The 23,649-nt window shown below is 39.8% G+C and overlaps 1 protein-coding gene across 2 annotated transcripts in view; it reads right to left on the bottom strand.

Moving 5' to 3' along the window:
• The window catches only part of LOC130927696 (CUB and sushi domain-containing protein 1-like), a 687,910-nt gene that overhangs the window by 290,069 nt on the left and 374,192 nt on the right, over window positions 1-23,649 (bottom strand). For both annotated transcript variants that reach the window (XM_057853669.1, XM_057853670.1), the window contains exons 4-5: window positions 23,396-23,590; window positions 20,006-20,213 (exon numbers count right to left, since the gene is read on the bottom strand). In XM_057853669.1, coding sequence (XP_057709652.1) covers window positions 20,006-20,213; window positions 23,396-23,590 — 403 coding nt within the window. The remainder of the gene's footprint in view (window positions 1-20,005; window positions 20,214-23,395; window positions 23,591-23,649) is intronic.

Genomic DNA, 23,649 nt, shown 5'->3' with positions numbered 1-23,649 from the left:
GCCTTTTAGTTTTTATGGTGCCTTCACGCTCAAGTGTAGGGCGCCCTTGCGCTTCCTCACGCGAAGAAGAACACCCTCACGTGAAGAAGAGCGCGCTTACACGCGAAGAAGAAATGCCGCATCCAAGCGAGTGAGCGAGTTAGTGAGAGAGGGAAGCACTGCTACGACCCTACGTTCTTTGTTAATGTTTGTAAAATATCTCCAGAGGCAACGCCTGAATGTATCATCTTTTGTGTTGTTGTTGTGTGTTTCCACTCGCGATCGGACACTTAAATCCAGTTGTGTAGTGGTTTGAACGATGTGCTAATGCTAGCGAATGCATGCTAACCGTTTTGTTATTACTGAATTAGCAGCTAATCATCGCTGATTTACGTTGATGCAAACCTGTTTGTTATTGGGGACGAAATTGATTTGTTTCATTTCTATTTTTAGTTTCACTCTTCAAGTGATGGTTGAATAAAGTCAGCAAGTTATACCAACGTCTTCTGTATCGTCATTTCGGAGTTTAGCTAGCTGTATAGCTGTCTCGGTGAGGACAGTGCAGTCTATTCCCTCCCGATGCAGTTATCTCCACCTTCCCTCCCGATGCAGTTATCTCCACCTTGCAATGATTGCAAGTTGTTTTGTTGTAATTTTTCCTCGAGAAGTGAAGACACACTTTCGAGCATTTGAACCTACGTGCTGTCATTGTTATGTTTACGGCTGTAATGCTCGTGCTAAACCATCACAACCTTTCATTTTCACCCTCTTTTCTGGTGAAGTGTAGCCAAACTTTGGAGCGGGTGGTTCTTGGCGCCATACTAGTTTGATGCGTCTGGACAACAAGACAGTCACGACGCAATGTGCGTCTTCAGGACTCGTTAAAGGGATCATTAAGGCTTTTTCATTGTGATGTCGAGGCCTCGAAACACTAGGAACCGGTTCGGAATTGGAATCGGATTTCGACCACATACCATTTACCTATGGGTACACTCTATATGAATATGGCGCTACAACTGTTTTTTCCGCATGAGAGCAACGGACTGTTTGATATGTAAGTAATTAGTTGTTGTACACTTGCTGAAATGAAATGTGCATTGCTCACTGTCCTAACATTAGATTTTAAAGCAGCAAAAAAATTCCTCCAAATGATCAGTGTTGTTAATAACGGCGTTACAATATAACGGCGTTACTAACGGCGTTATTTTTTTCAGTAGTGGGTAATCTAATTAATTACTTTTCTCATCTTGGCAACGCCGTTATTGTTACTGAGGACGGAAAGGCATGCGTTACTATGCGTTACTATATTGGTCGAAAAGTCTGAGGGAGACGGACTCACCGAGACGACAGAGCAGAGCAGGAGCAGGGAGGAGGCAAGAAAGTTATGACGCCAAGCAAACGCGATGCTAGGTAGCTCCAATAATACACGTTGTAGCCGATAGCCGACAAACTACGCCCGCTTGTTATGGTATACATGGTAGATATCACATGTACTGTATATAGATATAACTAGATGCAAAATGACGGACATGGCTCTAAATGCGTTAGTAGATAGCCGCTATCTTAAAGCAGTAGGCTTTTTAGGACGGCTCTGTTGTAGAGAACTTTCCTAGCGAACCTAAGTAACTTTTTATCTAAAATACTTCTAAATCGGCAAAATCTTGAATCTATCTTTAAATGATGAAACAGTTTTAAAACTTTCATATGTTGAAAGTAGAGAGAAGGGAACTAATGCAATAATGGGAGCAATTTTAACAACTTTTAACAGGTGATTCAGGGTAAAGGGTAAATTAGGGTAAAGAATTGGGCTCGGGCCAATTGTACCAAAAACCTCTACAAAAAACTTCACATAGTGTGGCCAATGTTTTTTTTTTTTTTGAGGGGAAAAAAAAAAGTAATTATCACCAATTACTTTGCCAAGTAACTAATTACTCTTACATTCAGGTAATTGAGTTACTAACGCAATTACTTTTTGGGAGAAGTAATTTGTAACTATAATTAATTACTTTTTTTCAGTAAGATTAACAACACCGCAAATGATATTATGAATTTTGAAAACAAGCAGCTGGCGCGCTGCGGGGGTGCCTCTGTAAGCTTATTTGTGTCAACACTGCAGTGCTGTGGGTCAACCTGATCATCATGACTGTAAAAATGACATGTGATAGAGGTCAAATGATAAAGTCATAAGTAGCACAATGCAAACCCAACCATCATCCTATTTTTACATGCAATATTTAGAAAATTATGCATTATGTGAGACCCTGCATACTTTTCAAATGGAGTATCCAATTAGTCTGATGAATGGCTGGTTGGCTGAAACATTGCATTAAATTACAGTATTATTCCGCCATATTTACTTAGTTTCCAGATGCCCTATTTTCTTTTAAGGTTATTTATCCACTATAAAAAAATTACCGCGCAAACTCTCGCAGCAATACTTCTGGGAGAATATGACTTCTCTCATTGGCAGCTTCTGAGTTTGTTTATAGAAAAAGCTCATTCAAGAGAAAACAACAGTTAGGAATCTGACACTGCTATTTCTCCAAAGAATACTAAACAATTACTGTGTTAAATATAAGATGACATCTTTGTTCCTGCTACTTATATTTGCATAAGGATCTAGTGGCGGATTTTCTCCCTGTTCAAGAGACATTTGCGCAACGGAACCCCTACATGTAAACACAACTAAAGTTAAGGGAGATAAGATGCCATCTCATGGTCACAACATCATCATTTTGCCTGGCAGACCATGTCAAAGTGTCCTTTAAAAACTCACTCAAAGTCAAGTGGCAGGAAATACTTTACATGTTACCTTTTATTATCATTATTATGTTGAAGATTTGTTTGCGGAGACCTTTGTGCATTGTTCCACGAGCGCATGGCTGCACTGTGGAACTAAGGCCCTTGAAGTTGTTTTAAAATGAAAAAAATAAATAAATGCATTATTGTATTCGGTGATGTCTTACCAAAATGTTATTGTTTCGACCAAGATGGCTAACCTAACACTAACACTTTACCTCAGATGTTTGGGCATTACCTTAATCCTCCCATAGATGCTTTAGAGCAGCAGTCCCCAAACTATTCTACTTAGGGCCGCAGTGCGTGCAAGATTTCATTCCGACAAAACAACACCTTTTCACCAATCTGGTGCCTTACAATTGTATAAGTTGTTTGAAGTCAGATGCTGCTTGTTTTAGCAGAAAACCTCGTTGGTTAAACTCTGTGCTCGATTGGTAGGAACGAAACGCAGGACCCACAGTGGCCCTTGAGGACCGGTTTGGAGACCACTGCTTTGCAGTTTAATGTTTGAGCATGTGTAAATAATATTAAAACCTACATAAATAATACAAGCAAAATAGAAAATTCCATCCAACAGACAACAAGAAATGTATTGAAGAGCTTTGCATGGAGACAGCTGAAAAATGGAGGCGAGACATGCTGCATCTGCTCCATTATTCATTCAGACTGGCCAGCCACCTGACACTGGAATGAGGGAGCGGCAAGAGGTCAGAGAGGAGCAGGACTGAAAAGAAGATGCAAATGAGAGGTGACCACCGATGGATCTTGGAGGAGGAAAAGAGAGTAGCAGAGCTAGCTAATGATGTGCATATCTTCCTGAACCGAGGAGTGATAAAGCAGGTTGCAGGAAAATGGGAATAAATGTCAGGGGCCAAATATTTTAAGGAGAGGCACAGGTAAATGAGGAAGAGAATAAAATGAAGGATGGTGAGTTTGAGGGAGTGAGAATCCACTTCAATCAACAGAAGGGTGGGGGATGAGAGAGCAAGTGAGAGAGAGAGAGAGAGAGAGAGAGAGAGAGAGAGAGAGAGAGAGAGAGAGAGAGAGAGAGAGAGAGAGAGAGAAAGAGAGAGAGAGAGAGAGAAAGAGAGAGAGAGAAAGAGAGAGAGAAGTGTTTCATTACAGTGGTTGTGAAGTGTGAAAGAAAGAAAGAAAGAAAGAAAGAAAGAAAGAAAGAAAGAAAGAAAGAAAGAAAGAAAGAAAGAAAGAAAGAAAGAAAGAAAGAAAGAAAGAAAGAATAAGCAAAATAGATTTCCAATGCTAATGCTGTGCAATCTTGGCTTTACTTGTGATAAAATAAATTGAAAAATAGCTTACTATCTTCATGTTGTTGTTGTTTTGACCCCATCCCCTTCCAATTAACAACAAATTATTTAAATTTTTGTAAAATCCACACACTAATTTCTAGTTTGATGAGTTATGCACGATAAGTAAGTAAGTGAAAAATGTCTGTTGGATACCAAGGAGTACACTTTGTATACATTAATGTGTTGTGTACATACAGTGGCTTGCAAAAGTATTCGGCCCCCTTGAACCTTGCAACCTTTCACCACATTTCAGGCTTCAAACATAAAGATATAAAATTTTAATTTTTTGTCAAGAATCAACAACAAGTGGGACACAATGGTGAAGTGGAACAAAATGTATTGGATAATGTAAACTTTTTTAACAAATAAAAAACTGAAAAGTGGGGCGTGCAATATTATTCGGCCCCCTTGTGTTAATACTTTGTAGCGCCACCTTTTGCTCCAAATACAGCTGCAAGTCGCTTGGGGTATGTTTCTATCAGTTTTGCACATCGAGAGACTGACATTCTTGCCCATTCTTCTTTGCAAAACAGCTCGAGCTCAGTGAGGTTGGATGGAGAGTGTTTGTGAACAGCAGTCTTCAGCTCTTTCCACAGATTCTCGATTGGATTCAGGTCTGGACTTTGACTTGGCCATTCTAACACCTGGATGCGTTTATTTTTTAACCATTCCACTGTAGATTTGGCTTTATGTTTTGGATCATTGTCCTGTTGGAAGATAAATCTCCGTCCCAGTCTCAGGTCTTGTGCAGATACCAACAGGTTTTCTTCCAGAATGTTCCTGTATTTGGCTGCATCCATCTTCCCGTCAATTTTAACCATCTTCCCTGTCCCTGCGGAAGAAAAGCAGGCCCAAACCATGATGCTGCCACCACCATGTTTGACAGTGGGGATGGTGTGTTCAGGGTGATGAGCTGTGTTGCTTTTACGCCAAACATATCGTTTTGCATTGTGGCCAAAAAGTTCAATTTTGGTTTCATCTGACCAGAGCACCTTCTTCCACATGTTTGGTGTGTCTCCCAGGTGGCTTGTGGCAAACTTTAAACGAGACTTTTTATGGATATCTTTGACAAATGGCTTTCTTCTTGCCACTCTTCCATAAAGGCCAGATTTGTGCAGTGTACGACTGATTGTTGTCCTATGGACAGACTCTCCCACCTCAGCTATAGATCTCTGCAGTCCATCCAGAGTGATCATGGGCCTCTTGGCTGCATCTCTGATCAGTTTTCTCCTTGTTTGAGAAGAAAGTTTGGAAGGACGGCCGGGTCTTGGTAGATTTGCAGTGGTCTGATGCTCCTTCCATTTCAATATGATGGCTTGCACAGTGCTCCTTGAGATGTTTAAAGCTTGGGAAATATTTTTGTATCCAAATCCGGCTTTAAACTTCTCCACAACAGTATCTCGGACCTGCCTGGTGTGTTCCTTGGTTTTCATAATGCTCTCTGCACTTTAAACAGAACCCTGAGACTATCACAGAGCAGGTGCATTTATACGGAGACTTGATTACGCACAGGTGGATTCTATTTATCATCATCGGTCATTTAGGACAACATTGGATCATTCAGAGATCCTCAGTTAACTTCTGGAGTGAGTTTGCTGCACTGAAAATAAAAGGGGCCGAATAATATTGCACGCCCCACTTTTCAGTTTTTTATTTGTTAAAAAAGTTTAAATTATCCAGTAAATGTTGTTCCACTTCACGATTGTGCCCCACTTGTTGTTGATTCTTGACAAAAAAATTAAATTTCATATCTTTATGTTTGAAGCCTGAAATGTGGCGAAAGGTTGCAAGATTCAAGGGGGCCGAATACTTTTGCAAGGCACTGTACCTGTCAACCCGAGGCCGTTGGCGATCTTACAAATAGTGACGTATGCCCTTTCAAATTGGTGACTAATCTTACAACGTTGTATATAGCGTGCAATATGACACAAAAATAGAACTCAATTTTTAAAATGATATGAATTTATTTTGTTTTAAAAATTGAGTTTTATTTTATTTTCCAGGTTATATGTTATATGGATTTATTGATAATATTGTAACATTTAACCTCGAGCAATCAAAGAACAAACAATATCTACAGCTACGTACATCATGATTACTAAAATTAAAAGTGACTTTTGTTATAATTGTATGTAGCACTTTTGGCAATTTCTATCATGTCTTGATGGCTGCACTTCATGGTACTACAGCTGGCAATTCAGTTTGTTTTGAAAGTAGTTCGTTAGTGTGTCCAATTATAAATTAAAAAGATCAATGATAAAATTAACTCACCGATGCGATCGTTGAGTCAGGGAACATTTCTTTTGCTAATTCTGAGAAGTGATCAGGAATAGTTGCAGGCAAATTGTGTTCGGCAACAAATTGCCAGAATAAAATCTCTGCTTTCGTCACTTTTCATTCTGCAGACATCTTTATGACCAGTGTTGTTAATCTTACTTTTAAAAAGTAAGTAATTACTTACAAATTACTTCTCCCAAAAGTAATTGAGTTAGTAACTCAGTCACCTGTATATAAGAGTAATTAGTTACTTGGTAAAGTAACTGGTCTTATCTTTCATATTTTTTTTCTTCATTTTTTGAAGAAAAAAAAAAATAAATAAATAAAATAAAATCCATAATTTCCCATCTGTCTACTTTCAACATGTGAAAGTTTTAAAACTGTTTCATCATTTATAGATATAGATTCAAGTCAAGATTTTGCTGATTTCGGAGTATTTAGATAAAAAGTTACATAGGTTCGCTACGAAGGTTCACTACAACAGAGCCTTTCTGAGAAGTGTACTGCTCTAAAATGGCGGCTTTTTACTAACGCCACCGAGTCTGTCATTTCGTATGTAGTTCTATATGCATGAGATATCTAGGCGTAGATTGTATGCTGTCGGCTACAGTCAAGAAATATTGGAGCCATCTAGCCTAGCATCGCGTTTGGAACAGCGTCACAACAAACACCTTGCTCTCAGTGTCTCTGACTTTTCTCGCGTCATTCAACCAAAGTAGTAACGCATAGTAACGCACATTGTCTCATTGCCGAAACGGTGACAAAATCCGAACGGAGAAAAAAAAAATGTAATGCACGAAAAACAGATTTTGAACGTACGCCGTACACATTTAAAAATCAGTGCTCACTTGTACAAATTACGCCGAAACCGTACAACTTGACAAGTATGTGTGTAGTTTTTTTGTTAGTTTTTTTTCTTTTGTTCTTTTTTTTTTTTTTTTCAAATTGATTTGTTCCATTAATAAACCATAACAGATGCAGATTATTTTTTTATAACTTGCGTTTCAAGATTTTGCAGAGTGGATGCAACATGTGACAATCGTTTGAACCCTAAAAGTTTCTGCTGGGGAGCCATACCATGTAGTAGTATAATGGGATTCTCACACTATCGGTACGTTGCAAATGTAAATTTGATCCACTTTAAAAGGTGTACAGATGTATTCAAAGTCTCTTTTAGTGTTTTGTGCTGATGTAGAAAGTCTGTCCGTTCCTCTCTGTGGGAGTAGGAGGTCTCACAGCAATCAAGTTGGTTGAAACAGGGAAGTGGTTGCCTATAATGGTGTGCGTGACTTTCGGCTGTTTGTTATTAACAAATATGGGCAATCTGCAGGGATATTGAGTTGGTATTTCGTCTGTTTGCAGATGATGTGGTATTGTTGATTCATTAACCCACAATCTGCATGTGACGTCAGAATGAGCATGTCCATGTCTAGCCTCAAAATAGACTTGAATTTTAATTGAGGCTGTCTACCACTGTTCTCTACCACTGTTCTCATAATTACTTGCTCTATAGAGGTATAATTATTTTTGTCTTCTTATCAAATTTAAAGGCACTATAAAATAAAGTGCAGAGAAAAAAAAAGTGGGGGAGCTGCCTGACTGGAACGTATTATGAGCCAGAGAATCATCATATAGTATTATCAGCAGTGACCCTATTAACAAATTAATATTATAATCAGCAACCGGGGTTTTTAAATTAAGCTAAACTCTACATTAGACTAAAATGGAACGGGTTCATTTGATGTGAACATTTGGAGATTCCGTCAGCCTATAACGAATTAGCATTACAAGCTGATGCTTGTTAAAATGGCTGACTACCTTAATGATTTTAGTGTATAATAGTTTTTAGTACTGGCAAAAGTTGTAGAAATACTGTAAATATGAGAATTGTAATGGACAGCAGGGATCAAAATATGACTAACTGATGTTTGTTTCAGTATGCATATAGTCTGCATCAGACCAATAAAAATAATTTTAGTTGAATAAAATGGCACTCCAGAGACTTGGGATACCGAGGTAGAGAAGTAGAGGAAGACGATATGAATGGGAAATAAAAATGTAGAAGCCAGAGGGAGAGTTGATTGCGTAAAAAAATTCAATGTATCGGAGTATGCTTCATGCACATTCTTACGATAATTCCTATCTTTTTATCTTGCCCTCCTGAGCAAATAGTATGACAAATTACGGCCAAGATCATGGGCCTGGCTGTCAAAATGTGTTGCTACAAATCCATGCAATGTATTTACAAGTTTTAAATAGTGATTTTTTTGTTTGGTTTTTTTCCGAACACCATCAGAATATGATTGTTATTTGTTTAATAGATCTAGTGTTCTGCGGTGTTGTTGAGAGATGTTTCAAGTAGTGTTTCCTCATTTAGCCATACGAACAATAGTACCAGCCAGTACAATTCAGCTACTACGACATTATCTGGAACGTTCAATTATATAATTTCAAAACTTGAATGACAGTACAAATGCAAAAAAAGGAAAATCCATTTATTGGCCAAAGGATACGTGGGAGAAAAGGACTGAAAAGGAAAGGATAAATGTTGAGATAATTATCGGGGTTTGATTTATTAAATATTTGCTTGGTTGGTTGATTGAATATTTGCTTGTGCTCATATATAACATAAATAATACATATTGCCATATTTTTCTTACGTATATAACCAGTAAATGATTATTGCTTGCTATACCAGATTGTAGTATAATGCTTAAGTGTTACAAAGGGTAAAAGAGGGTCGGGGTGGCTTCATGGCCGCGTCGTTGCGTAACTAGACCTTCCAGGCATCCTCAGCACCTGGGGTTTGGACTTTCGCCTAGCCCTTCGAGGACAATTTTCCATCCGAGGACATCTTCCAGGGCCACAGCGGTGCATAACTGGAAGTGTATGGACTATTTTGCTGATTGTTTAACGTTGCATAACTAAAAGTGTCTGCATTATTTTGACTGTTTATATATTATTTTGACTGTTTATATGATTGTTTTGATTGTTTACATAAGCTCTTGCTCCACACACGTGTATCACTTAATTCCACCTACATGCACACACATATCCAATAAAAACCCACATGGGTGTCGCCAGCTTGCTCTCCCTTCCCTGAGGGCGGCCCCAATCTTGTTTAGGGAAAACCCCTAAATAAAATACCAAGGAGGTTTTTTGTCCTTTAGATCAATCTTGGTGGCTCACGAGTCACATGTTTGACCTCCTTGGCCAAGAAAACTGAGTGTCTTCTCTCCTTATTTTTGGGTAATTTTACAATGTCTACCTAAGGATCTATTTTTGAACTTGACAATAAACCTGTGTGTTGAACACTGCTTCTGCTTAGGCACTTAATGTAGAGACTAAGTGGATTTAGGACACCGTACATCATCAGTGCTTGAGGATGTAAAAGGAAAAGTTCAATTTTATAGGACTATATTCGAACCAATGAAAACCATGCATTTTGTCTCATTAGTCACACGAAGCCGATAATTTACTTCCTTTAATGTCATAAAAATAAACTGAAGGATTCAAAGGTGGGAAAAATGTGGCTACGTCTATTTTGGTGATTTTGGAGCAAAATGAATTCCCAGTGCCAGGTAGAGGGTGGTGTGCAGTGGTCTCCAAACTATTCCACATAGGGCCGCAGTGGGTGCAGGATTTCACTCCAACAAAACAAGACCATACCTTTTCACCAATTGGGTGTTTTATAAGTGTAATCAGTTGATTGAAGTCAGGTGCTGCTTGTTTTTGTACAAACCACATTGGTCAAAAGGTCTGTGCCTGATCGGTATGAACAAAAACCAGGACCCACAGCGGCCTTCGAGGACTGGTTTTGGAGATCCCTGGTGGTGTGGCTCAGTGGTAGAGTAGTTGTACTCCAACCCAGAGGTTGTGGGTTCGATTCGACCAGTAGGTGGATGACGAGATAGTGTAAAGCGTTTTGAGGGCCTTGAAAGGTGGAAAGGTGCTATACAAGTATAACACCATTTACCATTCAGCGCTAATAGAGAAAGGAAAAAATTAAAAAGAGATTAAATTAAAAGAATGTCATGGTATTACCACAATAACATTCTGTCAAGCATGAAATATGCAACTCAATGTGACCAGTTGGTCGAAAAGCCGAAAATGGTCCAAGTCCAATTACGCATGTACAGTATGTGCATGCCTGGCTGCATGTGTGTGCGCAGCAGTGGGTGACGGTAATGTGTGACAGCAAGTCAACGTAACTGAACCTGCCAGTTAGTAGACAAGTAGACAGGAACATGGAACAGGAAATTGCTTTTGGGACAACCAATCCTCCCCCAAAAAATTCTGGTAAACTGAAACGACCCGTCACAGTAGCCCTGTCAGGTGTCAATCATCCTCACAATGACCTGCCCACATCCTGCGGTGAAACTGTAAATCATGTCTTAATCCCAAGTCTGTAATTTGTAGAAATGTATTTAGTGTTTTTTTTAATTTTTTTTATTTTTTTTTTTTTGGGTGGGAAGAGGAGTGTGGATAAGTTTATTGTAGTATTTTTTTTTTCAAGCACAGGTTATCCCTGTTGATGGAACCAATAACAGTAATTGTGTAATGGTTTGATTCCAAAGCGCAAAAACTAACATATAGAGGTGCGGCACGTATACATTGACCGTTAACCCTCCTTCATTGTCTCGCCCTGCCTGTAGGGGATACCAATGTCTAGTACATGTCTCTGTTCGAATGCCAGGTTTTGCATTAAAAAACATACTGAGATGATTTTCTGCCATTTTTTTATTGTACTAGTATGTGGTAGCACAAGTGTGTACATTCTCATGACTGAGGGTGTGACTGTATTCAGAATTAACCTATCCCATTGAAATTGATGTTAAATAGGGGTCAGTACACACACCTGCCACCATTTTAAGTGCCTCTGATTACGACTAATTAAAGTTAAGCTGTTACAGTAGCTGTAAGTTGAATCCCTCTACAAACCCTGGCAAAATGATACTTTATATATCAAGAACCTGGAATTTGGAACTGGGGTGTGGACTTTATATTGACTGTCCAATCATTGTTTAAAAATTAAACCCTGTTATAGGCTATCCATTTTTTTTACAGACAGTATATACCTGTTTGAATTTGATAGCAACTGCATTGCAGTCACTGTTTGGAAAATAAGTATTATTACACGTCTATTATCTCCTTGAATGTATTATCTCCTTGAATGTATTGCAATTGAGCTCCTAATCCCCAATTGTAAAAACATAATTATCTGCTGTGTCTACCGAGCTCCTGATTTAAATGTCTAGTATATGGAAAAGATACTGTATAAAACGAATAATAAGCATGTTTTCGTTGTGGAGACATTAATCTTGGGATAAAATATGTACAGCATGTTGTTTGATTTTATACATACATGTCTGATGAAACTGTTAAAGTGACCTTTGTGTGCGCCAATTGTTGCCGCTACTCACACCAGCTGTGATAACACATAATCACTTTTGCCACACACATAGCCACAACAAAATGTTCCACAGCAAACAGATGCAAAAATGTCAGGGACATGACTAAGCCATAACCTTGTACGCCCTGAAATTAATTGAGCTGCTTGACTGGACGCTAAGTTACTAAACTCCGATTGTTGATTGTGTTATTGTACAGTTTTGATGTATGGTCCATGCCTGAATGTGTGTCTTTAGTCGTATGGGGGACGGGAAACTGATAAGCATATGCTTCATCTTGTCCGCCTTTGTCTTCTTCTTCGGTTCCTTCGGGCAAATCATATCACATTTTGTAATTGTCAATGATTGTCAATGATACCGATGATGATGACAATAAAATTCCATTCCATTAAATCATTGTGCATTTCAATTTCATGTAAAACATTTTAGTCTTTGGCTGTGTTGCCCAATTCTGACTTTGTATTAATTCAATTTTTTGTGTGTTTGCATGTAATTATTCATATCCAAAAGCATGTGTGTGCTAAAATATATGCAACTTGTTACATTTACAGCTGGTAAGCGGGCACGGAATGGGGGACCTTATATGCCAGGGTTAGGAAGGTGACAAGGCGAGGCAGACTGGAGACCGTAAAATGTTTATTGGAAAAACAAAAATGTTCTTTTGTCAAAGTGCAAAGCAAATCAAAACACAAAATATCAAAATAAACTTGCTTCAAAAATAGGCACGGACAAGGCAGGAGGGGGGCATAGCACAAACATACCCATAACTTAGACGAAGATCTGACAAAGAGCAACTGAAACAGCGGAGCTTAAATACACTCATGGCATGAAAGGCAACTAACACACCTGGAAGAAAACAAAAAGGAAGGGCAAGTGAAGAGGACTCGTAACGCAATAGAGAGAGAGAAAAAAAAAAAAAAAAAAAAGAAAAACTGCAATGAATGGCAGCGTGAACAGAAGGCAGCTGCAAGAATGCGCATTGTGACTTATGGGATTAAATATGGTTCCTTCAGAAGCCTCTCTGCTCTTTTACTTTTGTGGCAACTTTCAGTTTGAACTTGAAAGCTTCACGTGCCTAAAAGGCATGCATGAACAGAGCACTTAAAGGGACACTCGTTTCATTTTGATAATTTGTTTATAGAATAGATATGTTTGAAGATAAGGGCTGAAAACCTGTGCATAGGCTGTTATTTGAGTGATGAAACTCAGGAAACTATTTTATGTCTGCTCACTTGTCAGGATTTTTTGGGCGGGCTTAAAAAGAGGGTTAGGTGAAGTAACTTAGCACTCTTGCTTTCTGGCCATTCCCTACCCCGATATAAGGCTAAGTGCTCCGTCAGTGCCCGGTTTCCTCCCCGGCACAAGTGCGGTTTCCTCATTAACTTCGCCATTAAGCTGCAGAGGCTTAGCAGCTGTGGATACGTACAGTGTGCTATAATACTGCCAAGGGCCCGGCAAAATGTCAAGCTAATTGTAGCAGACTAAACACATTCACTGACGGCAACTACTGCACAAGGCACCGTAACTGCTTGCCTGCGTGCTTCCTGAGGGTGCTGCTTGCCGCCAGCTGTGTTGTAACAATCAATGGTAACCAGCAGCCATATAGGACTTGAACGGGGTGTGCTTTGAGAACAGTCAGTCAGTTCCTGAGACCTGATGGGCCAGCCTTATTTTTCCCCAATTTGAAGCCTTATTAAACATAATTAGCTTTTTTTTATTAATTCAAATTTGGCGGGATTGTTATCAACACTCTTTTCTTTGACCCAGTCAATTAAAATGTATTAATTTTGAATTCCACTGGAGTGTCCCTTTAACCGCATCATTATAAGGATTTGTGCTTCACCTGCTACAATACAATGTCTGTTGAACAGTATTTCTCTTTCACTGTTGTTACCTTAATTGCACACTCTATTATTCAAAGCAGCTGTACGGGTCTGTAGCTGATTGGCTCAGGCTGGTTAGCTAGCTTTGCAAATTACTGCTTGGCTCAAATGGCTTTGTCATTTCACCTAGGTGCTTTTTGCAGCATCATCTAGGTTTGAGGATCATGTAGACTAATCCTTAGAAGTGTTAGAGCTATGTGTAGGAGGACAGAATCGCCTGCTGGAGTTTACGAGGTCCCGTGGTACAGGCCCGGAGGTCCAGAGAAGCTCATGGTGAGTTTTTCAGACCAACTAACAGCTCTCCGCTGTATGTTAACTTTGAGTGCAAGCACAGAACTCTGGGTACACATAATTGCAGCAGCAATAACTACAACAAAGAAACAAGTACAAAAGATTTGGTTGGAAACACAAACACAACATTTTGACAGGCAGTGCAGGCCTAAGTTGGTTTGTTGGTGAGAAAAAATACACTGTATTTTCCGCACTATAAGGCGCACCTAAAAGACTTAAATTTTCTAAAAAGCCGACAGTGCGCCTTATAATCCAGTGCGCCTTATATGTTAATTAATATTGAGCCGCAACAGTTTTTTTTGTTGTTGTTTTTTTTTTTTTTTTTTTGCATTTATATTTCAAAGAAAGAATTATTCATAATGGCCTGCTTTGATTCCTGTTTTTCAGGACACCTTGAACTTTATGCCCAAACTGTTGTTTTCTTCACTGACCAATTATACATTTTTGGACCAAAAAGACAAAAAATTCCCCACAAAATTGCTGTTGTGTTGCTGTTTTTTTGACATTCCCTTTATCACAGCACCGTCTAATGGATGTATAAAATAACCCCAGCCTCTACTGTAGCGTTTATTCAATACGCCTTATAATGCGGTGTGGCTTATATATGGAAAAAGTTTCACAATATGACATCCATTGTAGGTGCGCTTTATAATCCGGTGCGCCTTATAGTGCGGAAAATACGGTACATGTTTTTACGGGCACAGCAATGTTTGAAAAGGTATTAAAATATTTTGGTGTCATTGTGTTTTTTTATGGTTTAAATTGTTGTTAAATGCAATTTTACCTCATTATTACAAATTCTTATCACTTTCCGGGAGTTAACTCGATGCAGAAATTTTCTATATTCCACCTGCCTTGGTGTGTGTGTCCAAAAATTTAAAATAAAAAAATATCCTATAAAACCCTATATTGAAATAGCCCTCCCACCACTACACTCATTAAACGAACAAAACCACCCATTGGCTAATTTTTTGAAACACAGTGTGCACTGTGATTTTCATCATAAATTCCCATTGCTCCATTGCAAAGGACTGTGCGATTTGGGTCTTTGAATGTTAAGCTTTCACAGATAAGCCAGGCGAGTATGTGAGTGCATACGTGTGTGCTATCTGTCAGCGCCTGGGGACAAAGAGCAACAGCTCAAGCTGTCAGCAGGCCACTTAAGACCTGACACCGACATGCAGACGTACACATAAACGGTATCATGAGAACGCCACACTTGATGTGTAACCGTTCAACTGGTGACAAGACTAAACACACAATTATTTGCCTATCTTTTTGTTTCCGTAGAGCAATTTGCTCTTGAGACCCCTTCACGATGTTCATTTGTTTGTCCACCTATGAATTCTAATATTACCACATAAAACCAGGCTTTCTTGCGACATTGTTCTTGATCAAGAGACTGATAGGACTAAATATCCCAATACAGTCACAGTTACACATCCCGGAATAACCCTCTCTGACCTTTACATGAAAACACCTGGTCTCGCTGATATTTGTAGTTGTTGAATGAGACCGAATACCATGTCACCATGCACAGCTGTGAGGATGCTGGAATTTGTAAAAAAAAAAAAAAACCTTGGATGAATGATTGCATTCCAGAGGATTACAGATTCGACTTAATAAATGTTGGAGGAGAATTATGTGTATTGTAAAATCTCTTAACTGATATAATCAACGTTCTCATGAAAGCAGTTTATTTTTATCAGTTGAACACAATGTCATTCATCTTACTAGAAGAAGGAGAGGAAAAAGTGGTGTCGCAAAAGGCTAATGAGGTCCCTTGGGAATGGTGGCATTTCAGCATTTCCTCAATCAATTGATGATTCACGAACAAACTAAAATCTGTCTCAATAAAGCATCAAATCACAATAAAGACTACCAATGTTTTCCCCACACGAAAGAACCTTGTTACAATGATGGACATTACCCTGTGATTTGCATTTCTACATTTGCTCAGCAACTTGAAGGAGCAGCAAGACTATGCTTAACTAGCAGGCAGACTCAACTTCTGCTCAAACATGCTCAAGAAGTATACTAGTTGCGGACCCAAATGTAACAGAGCGGTTGGAACAAAACTGCCAATTTTAAAACACAAACATTATATATAGGGGTGAAAAAATACTTTGTCATATTCCCCGTGGGCTTTGAACCACTAACTGGGAAGGAAACTATGTACCATCCTGAACTTGTACAAACAATTTAGTCATATATTCTAGCAAAAGCAAGGTACTGCAATTACATACATTACTTCCAGTGGTACCTCTATATACGAAGTAAATTTGTTCCAGGACCTTGTTTGTGAGTCAAAATGGTCATATTTCGAACAGGATTTTCCCATACGAATACATTATAATTCCATTAATTTGTTTCACGGTCCGAAAACTGACACTAAATTGTTAATAAATACTGCTGGTACTGTTGTAAATAGCAATTACACAGAGGAAAACAAAAAAAATTATGAATAAAAATCCAAATAATAATATTATAATTGTAATAATAATAATAATAATAATGTAACAAATTGGGTTCTAATGTGGTGGATGTATTTTGCGTGATATACCCGAATGCACCGCGTGGCTGGCGTGACGGAGTGAGAAAGTTTTTACTTTCACTTTTCATGTTCTGTTGTTGTCGTCAGCTGCGGCAGACAGTGGGCATGTTCCGAAATAAATGATTAAAAACCTGACAAAACTGGAGATTTCTTCGGCGATGTTACAATAATAATCGTCACTTTAACTTATAAAGACTGGCATACGGAGGTCGGAGGAGGACCGTCAAGATCGTAGACATTCAACGGTGGAATTGTCCAGCCAGTTATGGACGTGCTCACCACGCTCATATTTTTCTATCATTTCCATCTTAACTTCAATAGTAAGCCTCACCTTTTTTACTGTTTTCACCACCTGCACTAACCGTCTTGGAACTAGAGATGTCCCAATCCGATATTTGGATCGGATCGGACGCCGATATGGGCAAAAAAATACGCATCGGTATCGGATTGGAACACGGGAAAAATTCCGATCCAGACTCCCGATCCAGTTTTTCTAAAAGTCTGGTCCGGGTTTTCCAGCGCACCGATTTACATAATCCATTCCAGTTTTTCCTTGTTTCCCTAAAATCCGGTCCGCATTTTAAGGCACACCTTCAACACACTACATTTACATTACCGTCTCCCAATTTACCGAGAGACTTTATCGGTAAAAATTTCAGCTGTGTGGGATCATTTCACTTTAAAGGACGACAAAGACGAAGAGGCAGAGAGCAACATATGCCACAATAAAGTCAAGCGTAGTGGTAAAGCTGTAAGAAGTTTTAATACAACCAACCTAATCAAGCATTTAGCAAAAAACCACCACAAACAATATGAGGAGTATGTTTAGAAAACCGAAGACAAAAAGAAAGGTCCTACGCAGCTAACACTGGCAGAAACCTTTGCTATGCGTGACTAACTGGCACTCGACAGTCCCAAAGCCCAGGGAATAACAAGAGTCATATCCGAAGAATTAATTCTGGATGACGAGCCATTATCTCACGTGAGTAAAGACGCACCATCCAACACGCGATTCGACCGTGGAACATTCAAGAACGATTCACAAACATCCAAATTCCGATTATTGAAATATGTCAAGTAAAGCGGATCTAATACACAGCGCAGTCTTCGGGACGCAGAGTAAACATAACTCGTCTTAGACCCGGGTAATGCCAATGCTCAACTCACGGCTTTAGCTCAACTCATGCCGCTGGATAAAAAACACAAGAATACCTGACTGATGCTGACATCCGCTACAAACTACGTCAACATCGTTTTACTGGAGATAATAGATATCATATGTATAAAGAACCAGATGCTACACGACAGACTGGACTGCGTTAGCAACATTGAAGTATTGAAAACCAGATGCGTTAGTAAACCGCCGCCATCTTAAAGCAGAAGACTTCCCTAGTAGGCTGTTGTGAACCTTCCAAGCGAACCTAATTAACTTTTTATCTAAAATACCCCTAAATCGGCAAAATCTTGACTTGAATCTATCTTCAAAACAGTTTTAAAACTTTCACATGTCGAAAGTAGACAGAAGGGAAATTATGGAATAATGGGAGCAATTTTAACAACTTTAACAGTTGATTTGCAAAATTAAAAAATGAATTGAATGTAGTTTAAAGCTGATGATACAGAATGGGGACTTGAGTATTTTATTTACTGTTTTAAAATGTTAACTTGATACTGAAATAGTCATTTGTTTAAACCTGAGAGGCTTTTTATACAATTTTTGTAACCAATGCACGAAACATTAAAAGCATCTAATAGCTTGGGGGATTTGTGGGATTTTCCACTGAGGTTGTTGGTGTGTTTTGCTTTTTAAGACAGTTTACAATATTATTTGCATGTTTTACTGACTATGTCATTTCTGTTTGTTATTTATAATGTTTTGTGTTTGCCACTGAATAAACAGGTCAGTTTCTTGTTACCAACCGTTGTGTGTTATTCAAACTCACCTAATTCAGCTGGCTAGTTGTTATCAAGAGTACTAAAACCTTTTTCAACATGAGTCTGACAACTAAGTAAGAAGGCTAAATAACTTTAAACTTTAACACATGCTCAGATAGGTCGGTATTGGTATCGGCCAGTATCGGTATGGGATCGGAAGTGCAAAACAATATCGGTATCGGATCGGAAGTGCAAAAACCTGGATCGGGACATCCCTACTTAGAACCCATGTTGATTTCTCTCACAAGAAAATCTGCCGTGTGTCTGTTTTACGGGAAAACAAGGAAACTGTGGCACTGTCACAAATCGTCGTATTTCGAGCATGTCGTTGGATGTATAGAAACAAACAGAGAGTCAAATCTTATGTCGGATGTCGAAAAGATCGTGTGTCGAAGCGATCGTATGTCGAGGTACCACTGTACAATAATCTATCGTATATACATTACTACCCAAAAAATTAGAACATCAAGTGAAAGGTGTTTTATTTTGTCAGTTTAATATTTATTTAGCCATTACACACAAATTTACATATCTTAAGCAGCTCCTGATTAATATTTTCCAATTATTAAAACAAGAACCTTTTCAGGTTATTCCATTTTTTCTGGGTAGCACTGATATATAGTATATAAAAACAGCTGTGCTAAAATGATCAAATGATCTATCAAAAATGAAAAACATTACAAAACTGTAGCTAGCTGTTATTCGTTCTTTCATGTCATCGGTATTTGCTGGAAGTGGTGGACAAAAACAAAGTTTATGTTGCACCACCTTCAGTAAATATCACATGAAAGAACGAATTAAGTGCAATTAACACAGTGGACTGCAACATACTATGGTGCATTTAGGAGGAATTCTGATGTTCAACACATGTGTCAAAACTAGTTTAGTTTTTGACATATTGTGTGATGATTTTGACACATTCTTTATAACCTGTATAATGTCCTAATTATTGATTAATTAAAGGGTGAGTTTTGACAGCCATTTTTACCTTTGCCTTTTGTGAGATACATATTTAGTGCACAAAATATGAAACAAAAAAAAAACCTGCACAAATTATTCCACTAGAATGACGGTAAAAAAGTATATTTTATTTGCTTTTAGCATTTGTTGAAGACGACACGCTTTGTAAAAATAAATAAATAACATGTTAGGACTGGTAATGTATCATACCTTGCAGCTAGAATAACACCTACTGGCACTTTAAAGCTCGGACTGTCGTGATGTGTCAAATGTCAGACTCCCTCTTTCCTCCAGGTGTGAAATGACTATATAAATAATAATTCCTTTTCCTACAGTAAAACTACAGCAGATCAGAACGAAAACCACACATTTAACCAATTATTAGAGTTTGTATATGTTCCTTATGTTGTGTGCATGTTTGCACAAAACAAGTGATAATGATAATGCTGTAAAGTGTTTTTAATCATATCAGCAGTTTTATATGATTTACAAGTGCAGGTTGCAACTGTAGTAATTTAGAGTGCATTTAAATATAAGTTATTTTCTTATGGTGGTGTTAATAATTGTGAGCCTCTGTTATTTGGCTGTGTACAAAAAGAAATTCCTCACCATATGCTGGGTGCCTCTGTTCCGCTGATTTCCAGGAAATCATACTTGTCTTCCAATAAGAAGTCGTTGAAGACAAGAGCTATTGTATCCCCGGGCTCAGCAAGGATAGACCACGTGCAGTCCAGATTGTTGTCATACTCTGCGGGGTAGCTGGGACTGGTGATTGAACCTGCGGTGCCTCGTAACGTGCCACCGCACGCCCCCTCCGCTGGAGAGAAAACATTGTGAATGAATAAATGAAATGATGTGATGGAGTAGTAGTACAGTCTGGATTAGTTCAGTGACAAGAACTTGGAACATAAAGACAAAGGACAATTCAAACAGACATTCACACCTACTTACAACCTATTGAGCCGTCAATTATCACAAAATGTATGTATGTATACATATATACAATCTATATATAGTCCAGCCGGGCACAGCCCGAAGAGGTACCATGGATTCTCCTTCCCATGGGCTCACCACCTGCGGGAGGTACCAAGAAGGTCGGCTGCACAGGCAGTTGGCAGGCAAAGGAGGGGTCCTTGGCAGTCCGATTCTCAGCTGCAGAAGCTGGCTCTTCGGACGTGGAATGTCACCTCTCTGGTCGGGAAGGAGCCTGAGCTAGCGCCTGAGGTAGAGAAGTTCCGACTCAAAGTAGTCGGGCATCACTCGGGCTCTGGTACCAGTCCTCTCGAGGGGGGTTGGATACTCTTCCATTCTGGAGTTGCCCACGGTAAGAGGTGACAAGCAGGTGTGGGTATACTTATTGCCCCCTTACTCGCCACCTGTACATTGGGGTTCAACCCGGTAGATGAGAGGGTAGCCTCCCTCTGCCTTCGGGTGGGTATACCCAACTGACTGTTGTTTGTGCTCATGCACAAAACAGCAGTTCAGCGTACTCACCCTTTTTGGAGTCCTGGGAGGGAGTGTTGGAGAGTGCTCCTTCTTGGGACTCCCTTGCTCTGCTGGAGGAATTCAATGCTCACATGGGCAATGACATTGAGAGTTTGAGGGGCGTGATTGGGAAGAATGCATCCCTCCAATCAGAACCCGGGTCGTGTTCTATTGTGAGACTTCTCCGCCCATCACGGATTGTCAATGGGATGTTCAAGCATAAGGGTGTCTATATGTGCACTTGGTACCAGGACACCGTAGAAAGCAGTTCGATGACAGACTTTGTGGCCGTGTTATCGGACTTGTGGCTCGGACACTCAAGTGAAGAGAAGGGCGGAGCTGTCAACTGATCACTGCCTGGTGGCGAGTTGGCTTTGATGGTGGGGGAATATGCCGGTCTGGCCTGACAGACCCAAACGTTTTGTGAGGGTTTGCTGGGAACGCCTAGCAGAGTGTCCTATCTAGAGGAGTTTCAACTCCCATATCGAGCTTTGCCCATGTCCATGGAGAGGTGGGGGCGGGGACATTGAGTCCGGGAGGAACATGTTCCGTGCCTCTATTGCGGAGGCTTTCAGAGTTTAGTCCGTATAGCCGGTTGTGAGTTGGATCCATTTCCAGTGAAGGTTGGACTCCGCCAACAAAACAATGGTTCTATTCATAACTTTTATGGACAGAATATCTAGGCACAGCTAAGGCGTTGACGGGGTCTGGTTTGGTGGCCTCAGTATTGCACCTCTGCTTTTGCAGATCATGTAGTGTTGGCTTCATCAAGCCGTGAGCTTCAACTCTCACTGGAACGGTTCACAGCGGAGTGTGAAGCAGTCAGGATGAGAATCAGCATATCCAAGAGACCATGGTCTTCAGGTGGAATGACCTCTCGGGGTCAGGGATGATTTCCTTCCTTAAGTGGAGGAGTTCAAGTATCTGGGGGTCTTCTTCACAAGTGACAGCAAAATGGAACAGGAGATTGACAGGCAGATTGGTGCCGCGTCTGCAGTGATGCGGACTCTGCATCAGTACGTCGTGGTGAAGAGGGAGTTGAGCCGAACGGCAAGGCTCTCTATTTACCGGTCAATCTATGTTCGTACCCTCACCTATGGTCACGAGATGTGGGCAGTGACCAAAAGAACACGATCCCAGATACAAGCAGCCGAAATGAGTTCCCTCCGTAGGGTGTCTGGGCTCTCCTTTAGAGATATGGTAAGACTCATCCGGGAGGGGCTCGGAGTAGAGCCGCTGCTCCTCTGTATCGAGAGGACCCAGATGAGGTGGCTCGGGCATCTGATTAGGATGACTCCAGGGCACCTCCCCGGTGAGGTGTTCCAGGCATGTCCCACAGGGGGGAGGCCGCAGCGTCGACCCAGGACACGCTGGGGAGACCATGTCTCCCGGCTGGCCTGGGAACGCCTTGGGATCCTCCAAGAAGAGCATGATGAAATGGCTGAGGCTGGGCTTCACTGCTGAAGCTGCTGCCCCCACGACCCAACCTCAGATAAGTGGGAGAAAAATGATGGATGGAAATATACTGTATATGTACAGTATATTTATATGTATATACGTATGTTGTTGTTTTTTTCTCGGTTTTACAACCTGTACTCAGTTTTGATTGGGAGCACCCTCCAACAACAACAAAAAAACAATAAGATGGGTACTTGGATTTTTGTTTGCAGTAGTTTATATACTGTGCTCAAATGAGGCTTAGCTTTCCCGAGGAAGTTATGTCTGTTATTTCTTACGTCAGTTTAGATTTAAGATATTTTTGTCAGACATTTGAAAGTTGATATTATGGTTGAGTCTGATTAAAGTAGAATTATTTCAGGAGGATGTTCCGCATTAATAAGCAAGGCAGTTTTCATGCAGCATGGGGGAAAGTATTCCTACTTAAGAAAAGTGAACACCTTTCAAGAAAATCAACATATTCTTCTACATAAAATACATTTTTATAAAGAGATTCAAGTGGATAATTAAGGTTGCATGTCTGTATAAGAAATATATGTGTATATACTTACATTACTACAAATAAGAGCATTTAATAATACAGGACATTACATCACACTTATCCTAATGACCAAATGAAAATTAACCAGTCAGTATTCTGCAGAGATTGCCCCTGAGACTCTAAATCCTACCGAGATTGTGCGCCTGCCGCTTTTGCCTGAACTCTGCACAGGTTTCTTCATGTTTGCAAACTAATTGACTATTAAACAGGCTTTGTGTCAGGATGTGATACTTCCTCTGGTTCATAGTGCGGTTTGTTACATAGTTTAAAGAAGACCTTACTGAGATTTCAGGTAATCAATACACAGGCCTTTCTCATCCTTCCCCAGCCTGTGACCTCTTGATCTGGACTCTCCGTTCTCATGACCCAAGCAATTATTTTTATACAGTTTCTGGGTTAAATCTGGAAAAGTACTTCCTTGTGAATTACCAGCAGGTAGACAGCTCCTTTGGGAGAGGGAGTAAGTGCTTATTTCAGTCAAGGATGAGGAATAAAGAAAGGCAAAGTGCTCTTACCTCTACAAAATGGTGAAGGGAAGTCCCACTGTGCCCCACTGCCCGGTGAGACGATACATGTCAGGATATTATGTCCCTCCAGGACAAAACCAGACTCGCAGCTGTAACGGATTTTGTCCCCAATGTTGTACCGCGCACCATGGATGACTCCATTTGGAATGAGTCCGGGGGTGCCACATGTATGGCTGGGCAGGACTGAAATATAAAATATAAAAAAATAACTGAATGATCTCATTCATAGCAATAGATTTAAT

The sequence above is a fragment of the Corythoichthys intestinalis genome, chromosome 1, assembly GCF_030265065.1.
Source record: "Corythoichthys intestinalis isolate RoL2023-P3 chromosome 1, ASM3026506v1, whole genome shotgun sequence".
Lineage (NCBI taxonomy): Eukaryota > Metazoa > Chordata > Actinopteri > Syngnathiformes > Syngnathidae > Corythoichthys > Corythoichthys intestinalis.
This window is presented reverse-complemented; position numbering and strand designations above follow the sequence as displayed.